The 14,684-nt window shown below is 35.3% G+C and overlaps 1 protein-coding gene across 1 annotated transcript in view; it reads left to right on the top strand.

The window, feature by feature from the left end:
- The first annotated feature begins 6,842 nt into the window (after positions 1 to 6,842).
- Positions 6,843 to 14,684, top strand: part of LOC106458584 (pikachurin-like) — a 151,185-nt gene continuing 143,343 nt past the window's right edge. The window contains exon 1 of the mRNA XM_013918104.2: positions 6,843 to 7,209. Within this exon, the coding sequence (XP_013773558.1) occupies positions 7,098 to 7,209 (112 nt within the window). The 5' untranslated portion in view covers positions 6,843 to 7,097. The remainder of the gene's footprint in view (positions 7,210 to 14,684) is intronic.

Genomic DNA, 14,684 nt, shown 5'->3' with positions numbered 1-14,684 from the left:
AGCGCAGATAGCCCTCTTGTAGCTTTGCGCGAAATTCAAAACAAACAAACAATACAATCAATTCAGCCTAAAGCTATACGAGGGCTATGGGCTATCTTTCTTCTTTCTACCAAGGAGATTCGAACTCCCGATTTTAGCGTTGTAAGTTCGTAATATTACCACTGACCTGCTGATGGTACACGAGCATTGGCGTTTGGCTTCTTTGATTGCAAGAATTGTCTTTAACAATAGAATTATTGATGAAATATTTTTTAAACACATTTTTAAAATCTGTTTATTAACAAAGTTGCTTGTGGGTTCATGACTTTTCTGCTTACAAGGTTTGTATAATAGAGCCACATAAAATAATTCAAATAAAAAATATCACCGATATTACAATTAATACCACTAATTATTTCTGGGGCCTCATTATGAGTGCTTAACGTTGTTTGAAAATGTGGGCAGGGAGCAAAAAGCTAAGTCAATCTGACATAGTTGTTAATAATAGTAAATGTATACAACTGGAAAAAAATGGGGGGACGTGCCCCTTCTTCCCTATGTGTTTGTCACCTATGGGTGTTCCCTGTCTTTTACGCAGGAAATGAGTCATCTTACCCAGCTTGTTTTTGACAGTTCTTTGCATTGAGTGTGTTGTAGCAAGCAAAAACAAGTCGGGAACTTTGGGGTTGATAAGAAGAAAGACTGAATAAAACCGCGCTCGGTCGGAAGTAGGTAGACATGTCTGATCAAAAATTCCGGATCATTCAAGCGAAACGACAGAAGGAGAGGCATGTATGACTAGTTCTGGGATATAGGGGTTCGTAGAAAAATATCACACTGAACATGCAGGGCTATGTAGAAAAATAGCACACCGAATATACAGGGTTATGTAGAAAAAAATCACACCGAATATAGAGGGTTATGTAAAAAAATAGTACACCGAACATACAGGGTTATGTAGAAAAATATCACATTGAATATACAGGGTTATGTTGAAAAATAGCACCCTGAATATACAGAGTTATGTAGAGAAATAGCACACTGATCATACAGAGTTATGTAGAGAAATAGCACACCGAACATACATGGTTATGTAGAAAAAATAGCACACTGAACATACAGAGTTATGTAGAGAAATAGCACACTGAACATACAGAGTTATGTAGAGAAATAGCACACTGAATATACAGAGTTATGTAGAAAAAATAGCACATTGAACATACAGAGTTATGTAGAGAAATAGCACACTGAATATACAGGGGTATGTAGAAAAAATAACATACTGAGCATACAAGGTTATGCAGAAAAATATCACACTGAATATACAGGGTTATGTAGAAAAATAGCACATCGAATATACATGGTTATGTAGAAAAAATAGCACACTGAACATACAGAGTTATGTAGAGAAATAGCACACCGATATACATGGTTATGTAGAAAAAATAGCACACTGAACATACAGGATTATGTAGAACAATTGCACACTGAATATAAGAGTTATGTAGAAAAAAATCACACTGAATATAAGGGTTGTGTAGAGAAATAGTATACTGAACATACAGGGTGTGTATAAAAATAGCACACTGGACATACATAGTTATGTAGAGAAATAGCACACTGGATATACAGGGTTATGTAGAAAAAGATCACACTGAATATAAGGGTTGTGTAGATAAATAATATACTGAACATACAGGGTGTGTGTATAAAAATAGCACACTGGACAAACAGAGTTATGTAGAGAAATAGCACACTGGATATACAGGGTTATGTAGAAAAATACACACTGATCATACAAGGTTATGTAGAAAAATAACACACTGAATATACAGAGTTATGTAGAGAAATAGCATACTGAACATACAGAGTTATGTAGAGAAATAGCATACTGAACATACAGAGTTATGTAGAGAAATAGCACACTGAATATACAGGGTTATGTAGAAAAAATAGCACACTGAACATACAGAGTTATGTAGAGAAATAGCACACTGAACATACAGAGTTATGTAGAGAAATAGCACCCTGACTATGCAGTACAAGCTTTCTTCAAACCTCTTCAATTATTACGAATACAAATGAAATTCTAAACTGTTTTTAATGACAAATTTTGATTAAATTTATGGATCAACATTAAATAGTTGAATACGATTATATAATAAAGAAATACAAACACACACATCTCTTTTTACATTAATTGAGCCAGGTGTGTCTTAGTGTTAGCGTATCGGACTGCAGATTGAAATGTCCAAGGCTCGAGTCCGTAATATGCTACTGAGAACGCTCCGCACTTTTAGATGTGTGAGCGTTATAGCCACCTATATAGGTGGTGGACTGCTAATCTGTTGGTCCTGTGGTCAGAAATTTTAAATTAGGGACAGCTTAGCCTAACACATAGTGTCTCTGACCTGCCCGTTTATCCTACGTTCGAGTTGAAAATATCTCTCTATCTACGTTATACGTACATTTAAATATCCATTTGTGTAATCTTAATTTACCAGCTTGTTTTATACAGAAGAATGAATATTATATTTTTTTGTGAACGAACTGTTATATTTTCGTATATTCTTTCATTAATAATTTTATATGAGAAAAAAAAGTTTTTATTAAAAAAAAATATTTTAGTGAAGAGGATAACACGATATTTTTAATTTACGAAAACCGAGATCGATCCCAATAAATGAGGATATTGTGAGGATTTTAGGTTAAAAGGGCCAAGTTAAATATTTCTCGTGAGGATCGAGTTCAACGCAATATATGAAAAGTTTCAAAAGCTTCTTATTCGGTTTTACGAAAGTTGAAAAGAGACCCAAACTCGAACCTCCGATTATTTTTTCACTTCGTTATTGTCTGATAAAACCGCAGGGGGTGAAATAACAAGGCGGTTTAGCTGAAGCGGAATTTAATTATAAGACTTTAAAATCATAACGTTTCACTGGTGTTAATTCAACCATCGAGAGTTTAATGGGTGGTATCACTTGGAAATTAATTAGGCATTACTTACGACCAATTATACTTGATGTATTTTATAGATAAATTAAATTATTTCACATAAGTCGGAATGATGCACTTTTCTGTAGTATTCCGGTGGACGTTGAGAGGTTTACTGATATGTGATTTGGATTTCCAAACTTCTTATTAATCGGAACTCACGATTAAACTTTTCTTCAGATTTGATGAAGTAGTTGTCTCAAACACATTTATCGTGCCGAAACTTACATGTGGTACATGTTTGTACCGTCATTAGCGTGTTCCTTTACATAGTACATGTTTATACCGTCATTACCCAGCGTGTTCCTTTACATAGTACATGTTTGTACCGTCATTATCCAGCATGTTCCTTTACATAGTACATGTATGTACCGTCATTATCCAGCGTGTTCCTTTACATGTATGTACATTGTACTGTTTGGTTGTTTTTAGAGCAAAGCTATACAATGGACTACTTGCGTGCTCCGTTCACCGCGGGGAATCGAAGCTCGAATTTTAGCGTTCTAAGTCTGTAAACTTACCGCTGACCCACCGGGGGAAGTTTTTTTTTAATTATTGAAATATCGTCACGCTATTTTAGATCGGGTTTTACTCATCTCGTTTTCTTTAAACTATATTTATCGTGTTCTAAGCTATGACAGTATTGTAAAGATAAATATTTTTCTGAACGCTCGACTGCATGTCAAACTTCAATTTGTTCAACGTCCAATCATCAAATGGGAAATTAAACCTTTAAATACTCACCCAAAATTTTTAAAAGTTTATCCGTTGGTAAGCACAAAGCTGCACAATGGGCTATTTGCACTATGCCCATCGCCTGGATAGAACTCAGAATTTTAGCTTTATTGGTCCTCAAGATTACGCACCATTGCGGCATGTCTGCGGACTTATACCACTAGAAACCGGGTTTCGATACCCGTGGTGGGCAGAGCACAGATAGCCCTTTCTGTAGCTTTGTACTTAATATTAAACAACCCTCAAGATTACCGCTGAACCACCCCGGAAAATTTAAAAGAAGTTATTTGAAGACACACACGTATATTTGTTTTTATTAACCCTAGATTTAACAATCGGCTTTCCAAACATTTTTCTAAACTATTTATGAATCAACTGCAACTGACCTCACTAACTACTGCTGAGGTGCATAGAAAATGAGTGATTTACTCGGTTATTTTGGTCATTTCTTTATCCTGAGCGTTGTAACAAGCAAAAACATAAAACACTAGCCAGGATAATCATTCGTTATGATGCAATATGTGGACCCTATCTGTAGGGAACAGTATAAAAACAAATCGGCAACTTGAGGTTAGCTGAATATTTAAATAATATATTTAATTCTGAAATCATCCTTTGATCTGTATATTTAATTCTTCATCATATATTATGAGACAAATTATGTTCAAGTATTGATTTGTTTTATTACCAATTAGCATTTTTTTCCGAAAGAAGGAAATTTGAACTGTGATATTAATACTATTCCTTGAGGGTCAGCGGTAAGTCTGAAGACTTGCAATACTCCGGTGTTCGATTCCTGCGACGGACAGAGTGCAGATATGTGCTAAAAACAAAATTTTAATATTTATTGCAAAGAAACAACGACAAAAAGCATGCAGGTTCGTGAATCGCTCCGGCAACTTTTGGAAATTGTATTTCCTTCCCTATAAAAACGGTTCTCACACTTTTCCAACATACACAAAAAAAATCTTTCTTTCACAAAAATAGTCGCTTATTTCATCAAGTAATCACTCTTTAATGGTCTAGAAAATACTCAAAACAAATAATCATAACGTAGAAATACGTCATCCATCATAAGATTGTGAGTGACTCAAGCGTGCGGTACACCAACTGTAATCTACCTTGCTACAAGATATCAGTTCAGCCCTTTAATCTTGTAGAGTTTCTTGTTCACATCATGCTTTATTAAAGTTAGTTGCTAGTGCTAAGCAACATTTTACTGATGTTGTAACGTTCGTTACAAGAATTATTATAATGAGATGATTGATTCGAGTAACACAACAGCTACAATGGTTGCTCATTGAAAAAGTAAAAGAAGCAATAAATCACGACATAGTGTTATCTATATTATATGAGACGATATAAAAATGATGATAGCCTGACACTGTTACCTATATTCTATAATAAGATATAAGAATACTAATAATTTGACAATTTTACTTATGTTCTGTAAAACGATATAAAAATGCTGATACCCTGACAGTGTTACCTATATCCTATACGACGAAATAAAAATGCTGATACCCCGATAGTGTTACCTATATTATATAAGACGATATGAAAGTACTGATAACTTGACAGTGTTACCTATATTTTATAAGAAGATATAAAAGTACTGCAATAGCCTGACAATGTTACCTATATCCTATACGACGATATAAAAATGCTGATACCCCGATAGTGTTACCTATATTATATAAGACGATATGAAAGTACTGATAACTTGACAGTGTTACCTATATTTTATAAGAAGATATAAAAGTACTGCAATAGCCTGACAATGTTACCTATATCCTATACGACGATATAAAAATGCTGATACCCCGATAGTGTTACCTATATTATATAAGACGATATGAAAGTACTGATACCCCGATAGTGTTACCTAAATTCTATAAGACTATATAAAAATACTGATAGTCTGACAGTGTTACCTATATTCTATAAGACGATATAAAAAGGCTGATAGACTAACAGTGTTACCTATGTTCTGTAAGACGATATAAAAATGCTGATAGCCTGACAGTGTTACCTATGTTTTATAATCTACAAAATCAACCTGGTAATAAGTATAGGTAATTAAATGTATTTTTATTACGTTCATACGTATTTAGAATACGTTGTTTCACAAGTTGAGTACTCGCTGTAAACAACATTTTCGGTCGTAACTCCAAGAATGTGTCACGCGATTCGCCCAGCTTGGGAAATTGAGATTAGTCCTAAATACATGTAAAATAATCAAAAGTAAAATTAAATATATTAAACAGTCTAATCAATACTGTTAATGCAAGTAACAATAAGTAAATAATATAGTATATCTTACTTAAGAAACACACGAACATTTGCTGTTGGTTTCACTACTGTCGTAAAAATAATTTTCTTTGAAAAACATAATATCAGTCTAACTGCCTGCAGTTTCCCCTTCTATCTCTAACCACGTCTTGTGACCAGTAAAAAGCTATTAAACAACACTGGTTTTGTGGTTTAGAGGAACATGGCATCTAAGATAAATTACTATGACAAGTGTTACTGTTTGGACTGTGTCGAGTTAAGCAATAGGAATTTACCAAGAGTACAGCTAGAAACTAATGATTATTGACATACAAATGATAAACTAAAATAATATCTTAATCGTACAATAAATAGCTAGATTATTTGTTCTGTAATGAAAACCTAAGAATATTAAACATAATACAAAGAAAACAACATGTCAAGAATACTGTGAAGTATGTCTAATGCAAGTGGTCCCACATTAACCATATTTTATTACCTATCAAAACACATGGAAAAGGAAACAAAGTAATAAAGTTAAATGTTCTATAAAAGTCGAAACGAAACACATTAAGCCACTGACGCTGAGAAGATCCTGAACCCAAATACTACATTTATTTTGAGACGGGGTCACTAAAATACTAATGTTTGATTTCATTGTATAGCTAAACTTCTCGATTTTTCCAGCTAGATGTAAATATATATATTGAAAAAGAATGTGTGGCTCAAACCAAACAAACAATAGTTTAAAACGCAATCAAATTCTCGTTTCCCCCCTTTACGCGAGAATAGACGTGTCCATGAGTGGTTTTATGCGCCTACTGGAAAGTCCGATCGACTGGTGCGCCGCGTAGTTACCGCCTACTGAAGGAAATTGTACGATTCTGTTAGAGATAAAAGGGGGACTCAACATCTAATGGAGAAGCGCTCTTCGTTTGAGGTTACGTACAGCGCTGTTTAGTGGGAATGCTAGAGAAATTAAACAGTTTCTGAAATCACAGAAAGTAGAATTACAATCCATTCCATAAGAACTGTTGATAAAAGTTGATACACCTAGAAAAACTGTAACCACCAAATCTGATATCGACCTGAACTAGCTGTAGAGACACCCGAACAACATGGCATCCATATCAACGATAAAACCCTACATGTTCCTCTTCGCATTAATCCAAGCTGTTGTTGGCCTGGGAGCCGAGAAAACCGCTGTGATGTTTGAAGCCGCCTTTCAAGGTATGTATTCTTATCATCATTCGTGGATAAAGGTTATACTGAAGAAAAGCTTGCTAATTTCCACAACGGTAGTTAATTACTGTAAGTTTGTGATAAGTTAATGAGAAACCAAATGATAATACCATTAACAGATTATTTCAATTTAGTTTTAGTTAATCGAATAAATAAGGATTTGACTCGTAACGGGGTATTGTGTTAAAATTATTAAGAACTTGAGTTATTTCAGCTGTCCTAAAACATGTTTGCGAAAAGCGCTTAAATGTAAACAAATAGGGAGAAACTTTCTAGGCAAAAATATCTCGGGTTTCGAAATGTTTCTAGAACTTTCGAGGGGCGTGATGTCGAAGGTTCCACATATAGTTATAGATCTGAAAGTTCGTAGAATTAAAATATTCACGTGCAAGGACGTTATGAAACATTTTTCTTATAAATTCATATTAATTATTAAGTTTTCAACGTTATATTGAGGTTTGAACACTGAGAAATGATGAGTTACTATTTAATATTAACAATTTGTACATATTCATCATTTCTAAATTCGTACATTTTCCCAACTGTGAATTTAAAACACTTTTTGCTTAATTGTGAATATTCTTCCTTAATTTTGTGACAAATGAAAGCTGAACACGCGGCGGGTCTCAACTTGCAGACTCAATGTGCCAATTATATTCCTGTAGTTGCTTATAAAGAGTTCCCCATTTTTTTTCTTGTTGCCTTCTCATTACATCATTTCGGGGTTTGTCCTTTTATATAATTTGGCTCTTTTTTCATATCACGTCTTTAAATAGTTGATCTTTTTATTCTGACTTTTATACACATGTAAAATGTTTTGATTAGACGTTATATTTTTTTTTGGTTTTCACAAACAACAGCACTAATATTAATTTACAGGTGTTTGTAAAGTTTTCACTCCAGGAAACGGTAATATACATATATGTATATATATATATTCTGCACCCGGAAACAACTCTTAGATTTGTCGAATTATTAGTTTTTAGGCAAATTTCAACAAATTTTTCTGCGATTAATCATCGTAAATACTTTATCGTTCAGCAAGGTCAGATTTTTTCGATTCATATGTTGTTTATTTCGTAAAAGTATTTTCTTTAAAAAACGATCTTTTGTTTTTATCTTGATTAAAACACGAACCTTTAAGTTTAAGCTTTCTTACATTGTGGCTGGAAAAAAAGTGCAAAAATACAAAACTATAAAAACGGGCCCGGCATGGCCAGGTGGTTAGGGCGCTCGACTCGCAATCTGTGGGTCGTGGGTTCGAATCCCTGTCACACCAAACATGCTCGCCTCTTCAGCCGTGGGGGCGTTATCATGTAACGGTCAATCCCACTATTCGTTGGTAAAAGAGTAGCCTAAGAGTTGGCTTGAGGTGGTGATGACTGCCTTCTATCTAGTCTTACTCTGCTAAATTAGGGACGGCTAGCGCAGATAGTCCTCGTGTAGCTTTGTGCGAAATCCAAAACAAACAAACAAAGAAAGTATAAAAACGACATTATTTTTGTTACCATACTCTGAATCCAAAGTTGTCAATGTATAAAGCATTTTAATATGGTGTCTTAAAATTATATTATAATCGGGAGTTATCGGTTAAAACAAAAATTAGAAGCTCTATTTATATGGCTGTTTCATGTACCGTCTTTTAGAGCAAGTACAGGGCGGCAAAAAGTCCCCCCCCCCCCAAGTCAAATAAAGATAGTGTACATGAAAATAAAAATTTATTGCATATTGACATATTTCATATTGACACATAATAACATGAGGTTCGGTTAATAATCCAAAATGTCTGTCTGTTGGCCTTCATTTTCAAGACGTAGGATGATACATCACCATGTGTCATCGATGTCACATCCTCCTCAACACATTAGGGATAACCTCAGCGAAACATTCGAATTTTTTGTTTCAAAATGCTGTTGTTTCATATCGTTATTTTGCCACAATCATTACTAAAACGCTAAAAACTAAGTTATTAACATGAGCTTTAAGTAGCCGATTGCCCAGACTTTTTGCTCACCCTTTACATCAGATAACCAATTTTCATATTTTCACACAACCTTATTTTAATCACCAAATGAAGTAGCCACATAGATTTGGATTTTAAGTTTCGCCCAGAAAATTTATCTAATTTTGAATTACGAGACCGCAAATCGATTGCTTGTGGCGTACGTGTATTAAAGCTTGTTGTGTTTTCTACAACAGCTTCCATGAGTTTGTTTCTGTCCGAGTGAAAAACAAGTAGTTGTATTTTCATCGTGCGTGAAACACAACCCGGGAGTTTATATTGTTTGTCAGGAAATCCAGTGTGTGAATATATTACAGTTAAAAAGGAGCTATTACTTTACTGGCGTCAAAAGCACCACGAAACTGGTTCAGTGTAGCCCCTAAGCGGAAACAGCTCATATTGAAATATTTTTTTTTAGTAAAAACATAAAAAACATCTTTAAGTTTATAAAGTTCTAGTAGACTGGGCTACGTAATACACATTTTGTTGAAACAGAATTTGCCCCCATTAATGTACGGGGTGGTATATATTTATGGAGTTTTTAAGTCCTTTTTAAAAGGCCTAACTGTTTGGTTTGCTGACCAAAGCTGTGGCGGGTTCGAATCCCCGTCTCACCAAACATGCTCGCCCTTTCAGGCATGGGGGCGTTATAATGTGACGGTCAACCCTACTATTTTTGGTTAAAGAGTAGTCAAAGAGTTGACGGTGGGTGGTGATGACTAGCTGCCTTTCCTCTAGTCTTTCACTGCTAAATTAGGGACGGCTAGCGCAGATAGCCCTCGTGTAGCTTTCGCGAAATTCAGAACAAACAAACCCAAGCTGTGCTGATGAGCCTTGAATAGGCAAAGCTGCAGTCCACAGTAGAGGGTACGGCATTAGGCCTCTACGTCACAGACTAAATTTTCAATTTTACATTTGGTGAAAAGAAATCCCTAATATAACGTAGTGGTGGTCTAGATAGCGATAGTTTAATTTTAAGACTCAACGATAACTTAAACCTCTCAACTATACAAAGATAACTCTAGTGTATTTCTACCTGTATACTTAATTATAGCGCTACAATCCTTTTTAGTTCAACAATTGCCGCTTGTACATCGCATGCAGTTATCATTTCTCTTCCTGTTATTGTATACTGTTAATGTCTGCTATTCCAGCATCACGTGTTTGGTCATTAGGGATAAATTGATTTTAAACAAAGTACGTTATTATTATTATGATTTCTACTTTGTAGATACCCGAGTTTAGAGAGCAAAAACGGTCCAATTTTTTTTATGGAAAACATCGCCTTGAATCGAGTGAATCGTATATAATTTTAAGAATTTTCCTATTGTAATGTTACGTCTCTGGTCATTTGTTAATTTCCCGTATAATTTCTTTCGGATGAAACTTTAGCATTACAAGTCCTTTCTTAAAGAAAACTAGTTTATTCTTTCTCAATACAACTTTGCAACACACTTAATTTCCACAGTCACATTAACTTAACACACGCTATAATTCACAACGATTCACGCACTTTACTTACTGTCACTACCGCGCATGACCCAATTGTCCGTCTCTGTCTCTGCCTGTCTGCAATTATCTATGCCGTCATTTTATTTGCCGGCTTATATACTAAAATAGAGGACGCGTAGAAAAGACTAGAGTTGTTGGGAACAGTCATGATCCTTCTAGAAACCCATGACGTGTTACCAGCGTCACGTGACTACCGCTGTCGTAACAGTAAGTTCCAAATTATTTCTTGAGATCTTTAAGAACGAATTTCTGTGAATTCGAAGAGAGGTTTGTTTTGTATGTGAGTAAAAACACTTTCGTGCTTATGTTTTTAACAGCTTTCCTCGATTGCATCTATATGAACGTGTACTTGGGCAAAGTTTGAACTGAGAAGTCATAAATTTTGGGGTTTTCCGGCGCTTGAGGCAATACTACACAATGCATTCATTGTTAACAAATTAAAACGGTGTTTAATCTTTTAGTACTAATATTCAGTTGACAAGAAGTAATCACATAACCATTGGTGGGATGAAGAGAAATAATTTACTGAGCACCCCTGGTTATCTTCAATTTGAGAAATATAAAATTCAAACCTCTACACTTACCATGAAAGATGACGATATCTAGGTAGGCTAAGTACATATTCCTACTGGGAGAGTTGGACTTTAGGTCGTAACAACTAAGGGCGTATCTTACTGATATCTTATAGCACCCGGTTTCTCTATCTCTCCATTCATCATGATGACGTAGAAGTAGACAAGTTCAAGAGATAACTGGATTGACCTTCGATAGACAAAAAAATGACTCATGCCTGAAAAGTCTAACGAAGACTTGTACAATTACTAACAAACTTTCGTTATTCGTGTTACATATTTTTTTAAGAAAACAAAAACTGTCGATTGGGAATGTTTGAAGATATGTGAGAGAGAAAAAAACTTTTATTTTTTACAGGAAAACACAAGACTTTAGTTTTTACCTTTTCTGGTTTGTTTTGTCTTGAATTTCACGCAAAGCTACTCGAGCACTATTTGCGTAAGCCATCCCTAATTTAGCAGTGATAGACTAGAGGGAAGGCAGCTAGTCAACACCACACACCACCAACTCTTGGACTACTCTTTCACCAATGAATAGTAGGATTGACCGTCACGAAATAATGCTCCCACGGCTGAAAGGGCGAGCATGTTTGGTGGGATGGAGATTCGAATAGTGGGATTGACCGTCAGACCATAACGCCTCCAGGGCTAAAAGAGCAAGCATGTTTGGAGACGGGATTCGAACCCGCAATCCGCACATTGCGAGTCGAGAGCCCTTAACTACCAGTCCATGCCAGATCTTTACCATTTCTGTTATACACTTTTATCAAGAGATTCTATACGCTACCACACAGCTCTGGAGCCCGTTCCTTGAATCGTGCGTAAGGAGAGTACAGAGAGATTAAACAGGTATTTTAGTCATCCAGTAATGTTTAGGGTTTACTGACAAGGTTTTATATTGAATGTTGGCAAAGTTAAAAAAGGTTTTTGTGTGTGTGTGTTTGTGTGTAGGGGGGCGAGTACCATCTCCAATACATTGTTATTCAAAATATATATGGCACTTTCACTGATTTTAATTTTAATTTGTATTCATAAAACAGAATTGTTTTTGTTAACACATTTGTACACCAGATAATGAGATTACAAATATTGCACGAGTGGTTTTGTTGAAGAAAGTGAGTTCACAGCAATGCTTGTAAACCACGAATTTGAGCACGTTGAATTTCATGGGTATGTGATGTCCGGCACTTTGTTATCAGTACATTTAGAAATATGACGTCGTAATATAAAATCATTTCTAAACTTCATAAATTTATTAAAACCATTCATCTATCGATTGTTGGCTTGGATAAAATTTCTTAAAAATGTTGGTGCCTTTAGAGTAATACAGTTTACTGGACACGTGATTAATTAAACACAGATACATGGAAACCATGACTTTCGTATAACTTTGTAAGAGTAATTACTGGTATCAAAACTTTTGTAAATTATCATCGTGAAAAAATTATGAATATCATGATATCCAACTTCTATATCTTCCAGGACCGGGCGTCGCTTAGTTCTTACGTTGTTGGACTGCAAATCCTAGGGTCCTTGGTTCGCATCCCGTTGCAGCAAAATCGAGCTACACACTTTTGGGCCGTGGGTGCCTTACAAGTGTGACGGTAAAAATCCCACTATGCGAATAGAGTAGTCAAATATATTAAGGGTTGTCTCTGCTAGCTATCCCTGATTGATTATCAACTGATAGATTAGAGGGGGAGGTAGATATTCAATCGAATAATGGGACTTGACCGTTACTCTTAAAACGTACCCACGGCCCCAATGTACGAAGCTCAATTCTGTAGCAATGGGACGCGAACCATATACCCTCGGATTTATAGTTCGGCACACCAAATAAGCCAATATGTATGTCATACACCTATATTTATACAGAGAGAGAGAAATCATTTGTTTTGCGCGTACATTTAACTCGTAAGTTTATACGAGCACAGTGTGACTTTTCATTCTACATACCCATAACGAACTAGTTGCTTGAAACAAACTGGGGAAGGGCGGATGGAACCTTAGTCAACTTGTACTTATAACGTTACAGGCTATGGTAAATAAGATTTTGAGAGGCTATTTTCACATCAAATTTTCCAAACACCTCGTAATGACAACTAGCCTTATTGGCGTCAGTTAGTAACATTTCTTGTGATATTGAAAGTGGACATATTTTAATCACGTTTATCGCGTATCTTTATATTCTTTACGCAGTCTCACCAAACTTTGTGCGGCAGGTGGCAGGCGCCACCGATGTTGTAACCAATAATGGATGATAGCCGGCCATCTGTTGATAACTTGTTTAAGATAAGCAGAGTAAACAAGGTCATCCATTTTGTATGCACGTTTCTTAGACTCTTAAATGTCACGTGACTAGCGCTGTAAGACAATTTCGAATTGACTAATTTTGTATTTTTGTGGTAACAATACGAAGGTACTGCGTTAATTAAATCACTTTATTTAGAAGATTGTATATTTGTGGTAACAATACGAAGGTACTGCGTTAACTAACTCACTTTATTAAGAGTATTATATTTTTGTGGTAACAATACGAAGGTACTGCGTTAACTAACTCACTTTATTAAAAAGATTGTATTTTTGTGGTAACAATACGAAGGTACTGCATTAACTAACTCACTTTATTAAGAATATTATATTTTTGTGTTAACAATACGAAGGTACTGCGTTAACTAACTCACTTTATTAAGAAGATTGTATTTTTGTGGTAACAATACGAAGGTACTGCGTTAAGTAAAGTTTAAAGTTTATAAAGATGGTATTTTGTAGTACCTTTTTATTTATTGTACATGTGATTTCTTATTAGAACTTTTCGTGCTGTCTTTGTATAATAATTTTATCCGTTTTTCACTTCTTCCTTCCCCTCTTTATCGAAGTGCAACACCGAGACGTGTATAAAATCTGAAACTAATAACCGGGCGGTCCAATTTGATTCTCCTTAAAGTAGAGTTAGTAAGCATGGACATCGTATAAGAATAGGTAGCGCGTGACCAACAGGCCTTTAAGTTTCAGAATTTACTGTTACTACGTGATACTTGATCATAGGGATGTGGGCGCTGTCACGAGGGCTAAGTACTCATAGAAAATGCGCTTCGATGCGTGACCAATAGTGCTTGTTTTGAAAGAGCACGTGATTCAACTACGTGTATATTAACTACCGGCATAATTGGGTTTTCCATAGTTTTTTGTAGGGGAGGGGGGAGAAAGACAAAACCTATTCAGCTTTTCTCTCAGGAGGTATACTATACAGTGCCCACTGTTGGCATTGAATCAAATTTGATTCGTGTGCACTGATATTAAGGAATCCCTGTTTGGTACACCTATTAAGTGTTCATTGATGAAAGTAAAAAAAAAAAAAAAAAAAAAAAAAAAAA

The sequence above is a fragment of the Limulus polyphemus genome, unplaced genomic scaffold (genome assembly GCF_000517525.1).
Source record: "Limulus polyphemus unplaced genomic scaffold, Limulus_polyphemus-2.1.2 Scaffold488, whole genome shotgun sequence".
NCBI classification, from domain to species: domain Eukaryota; kingdom Metazoa; phylum Arthropoda; class Merostomata; order Xiphosura; family Limulidae; genus Limulus; species Limulus polyphemus.
This window is presented reverse-complemented; position numbering and strand designations above follow the sequence as displayed.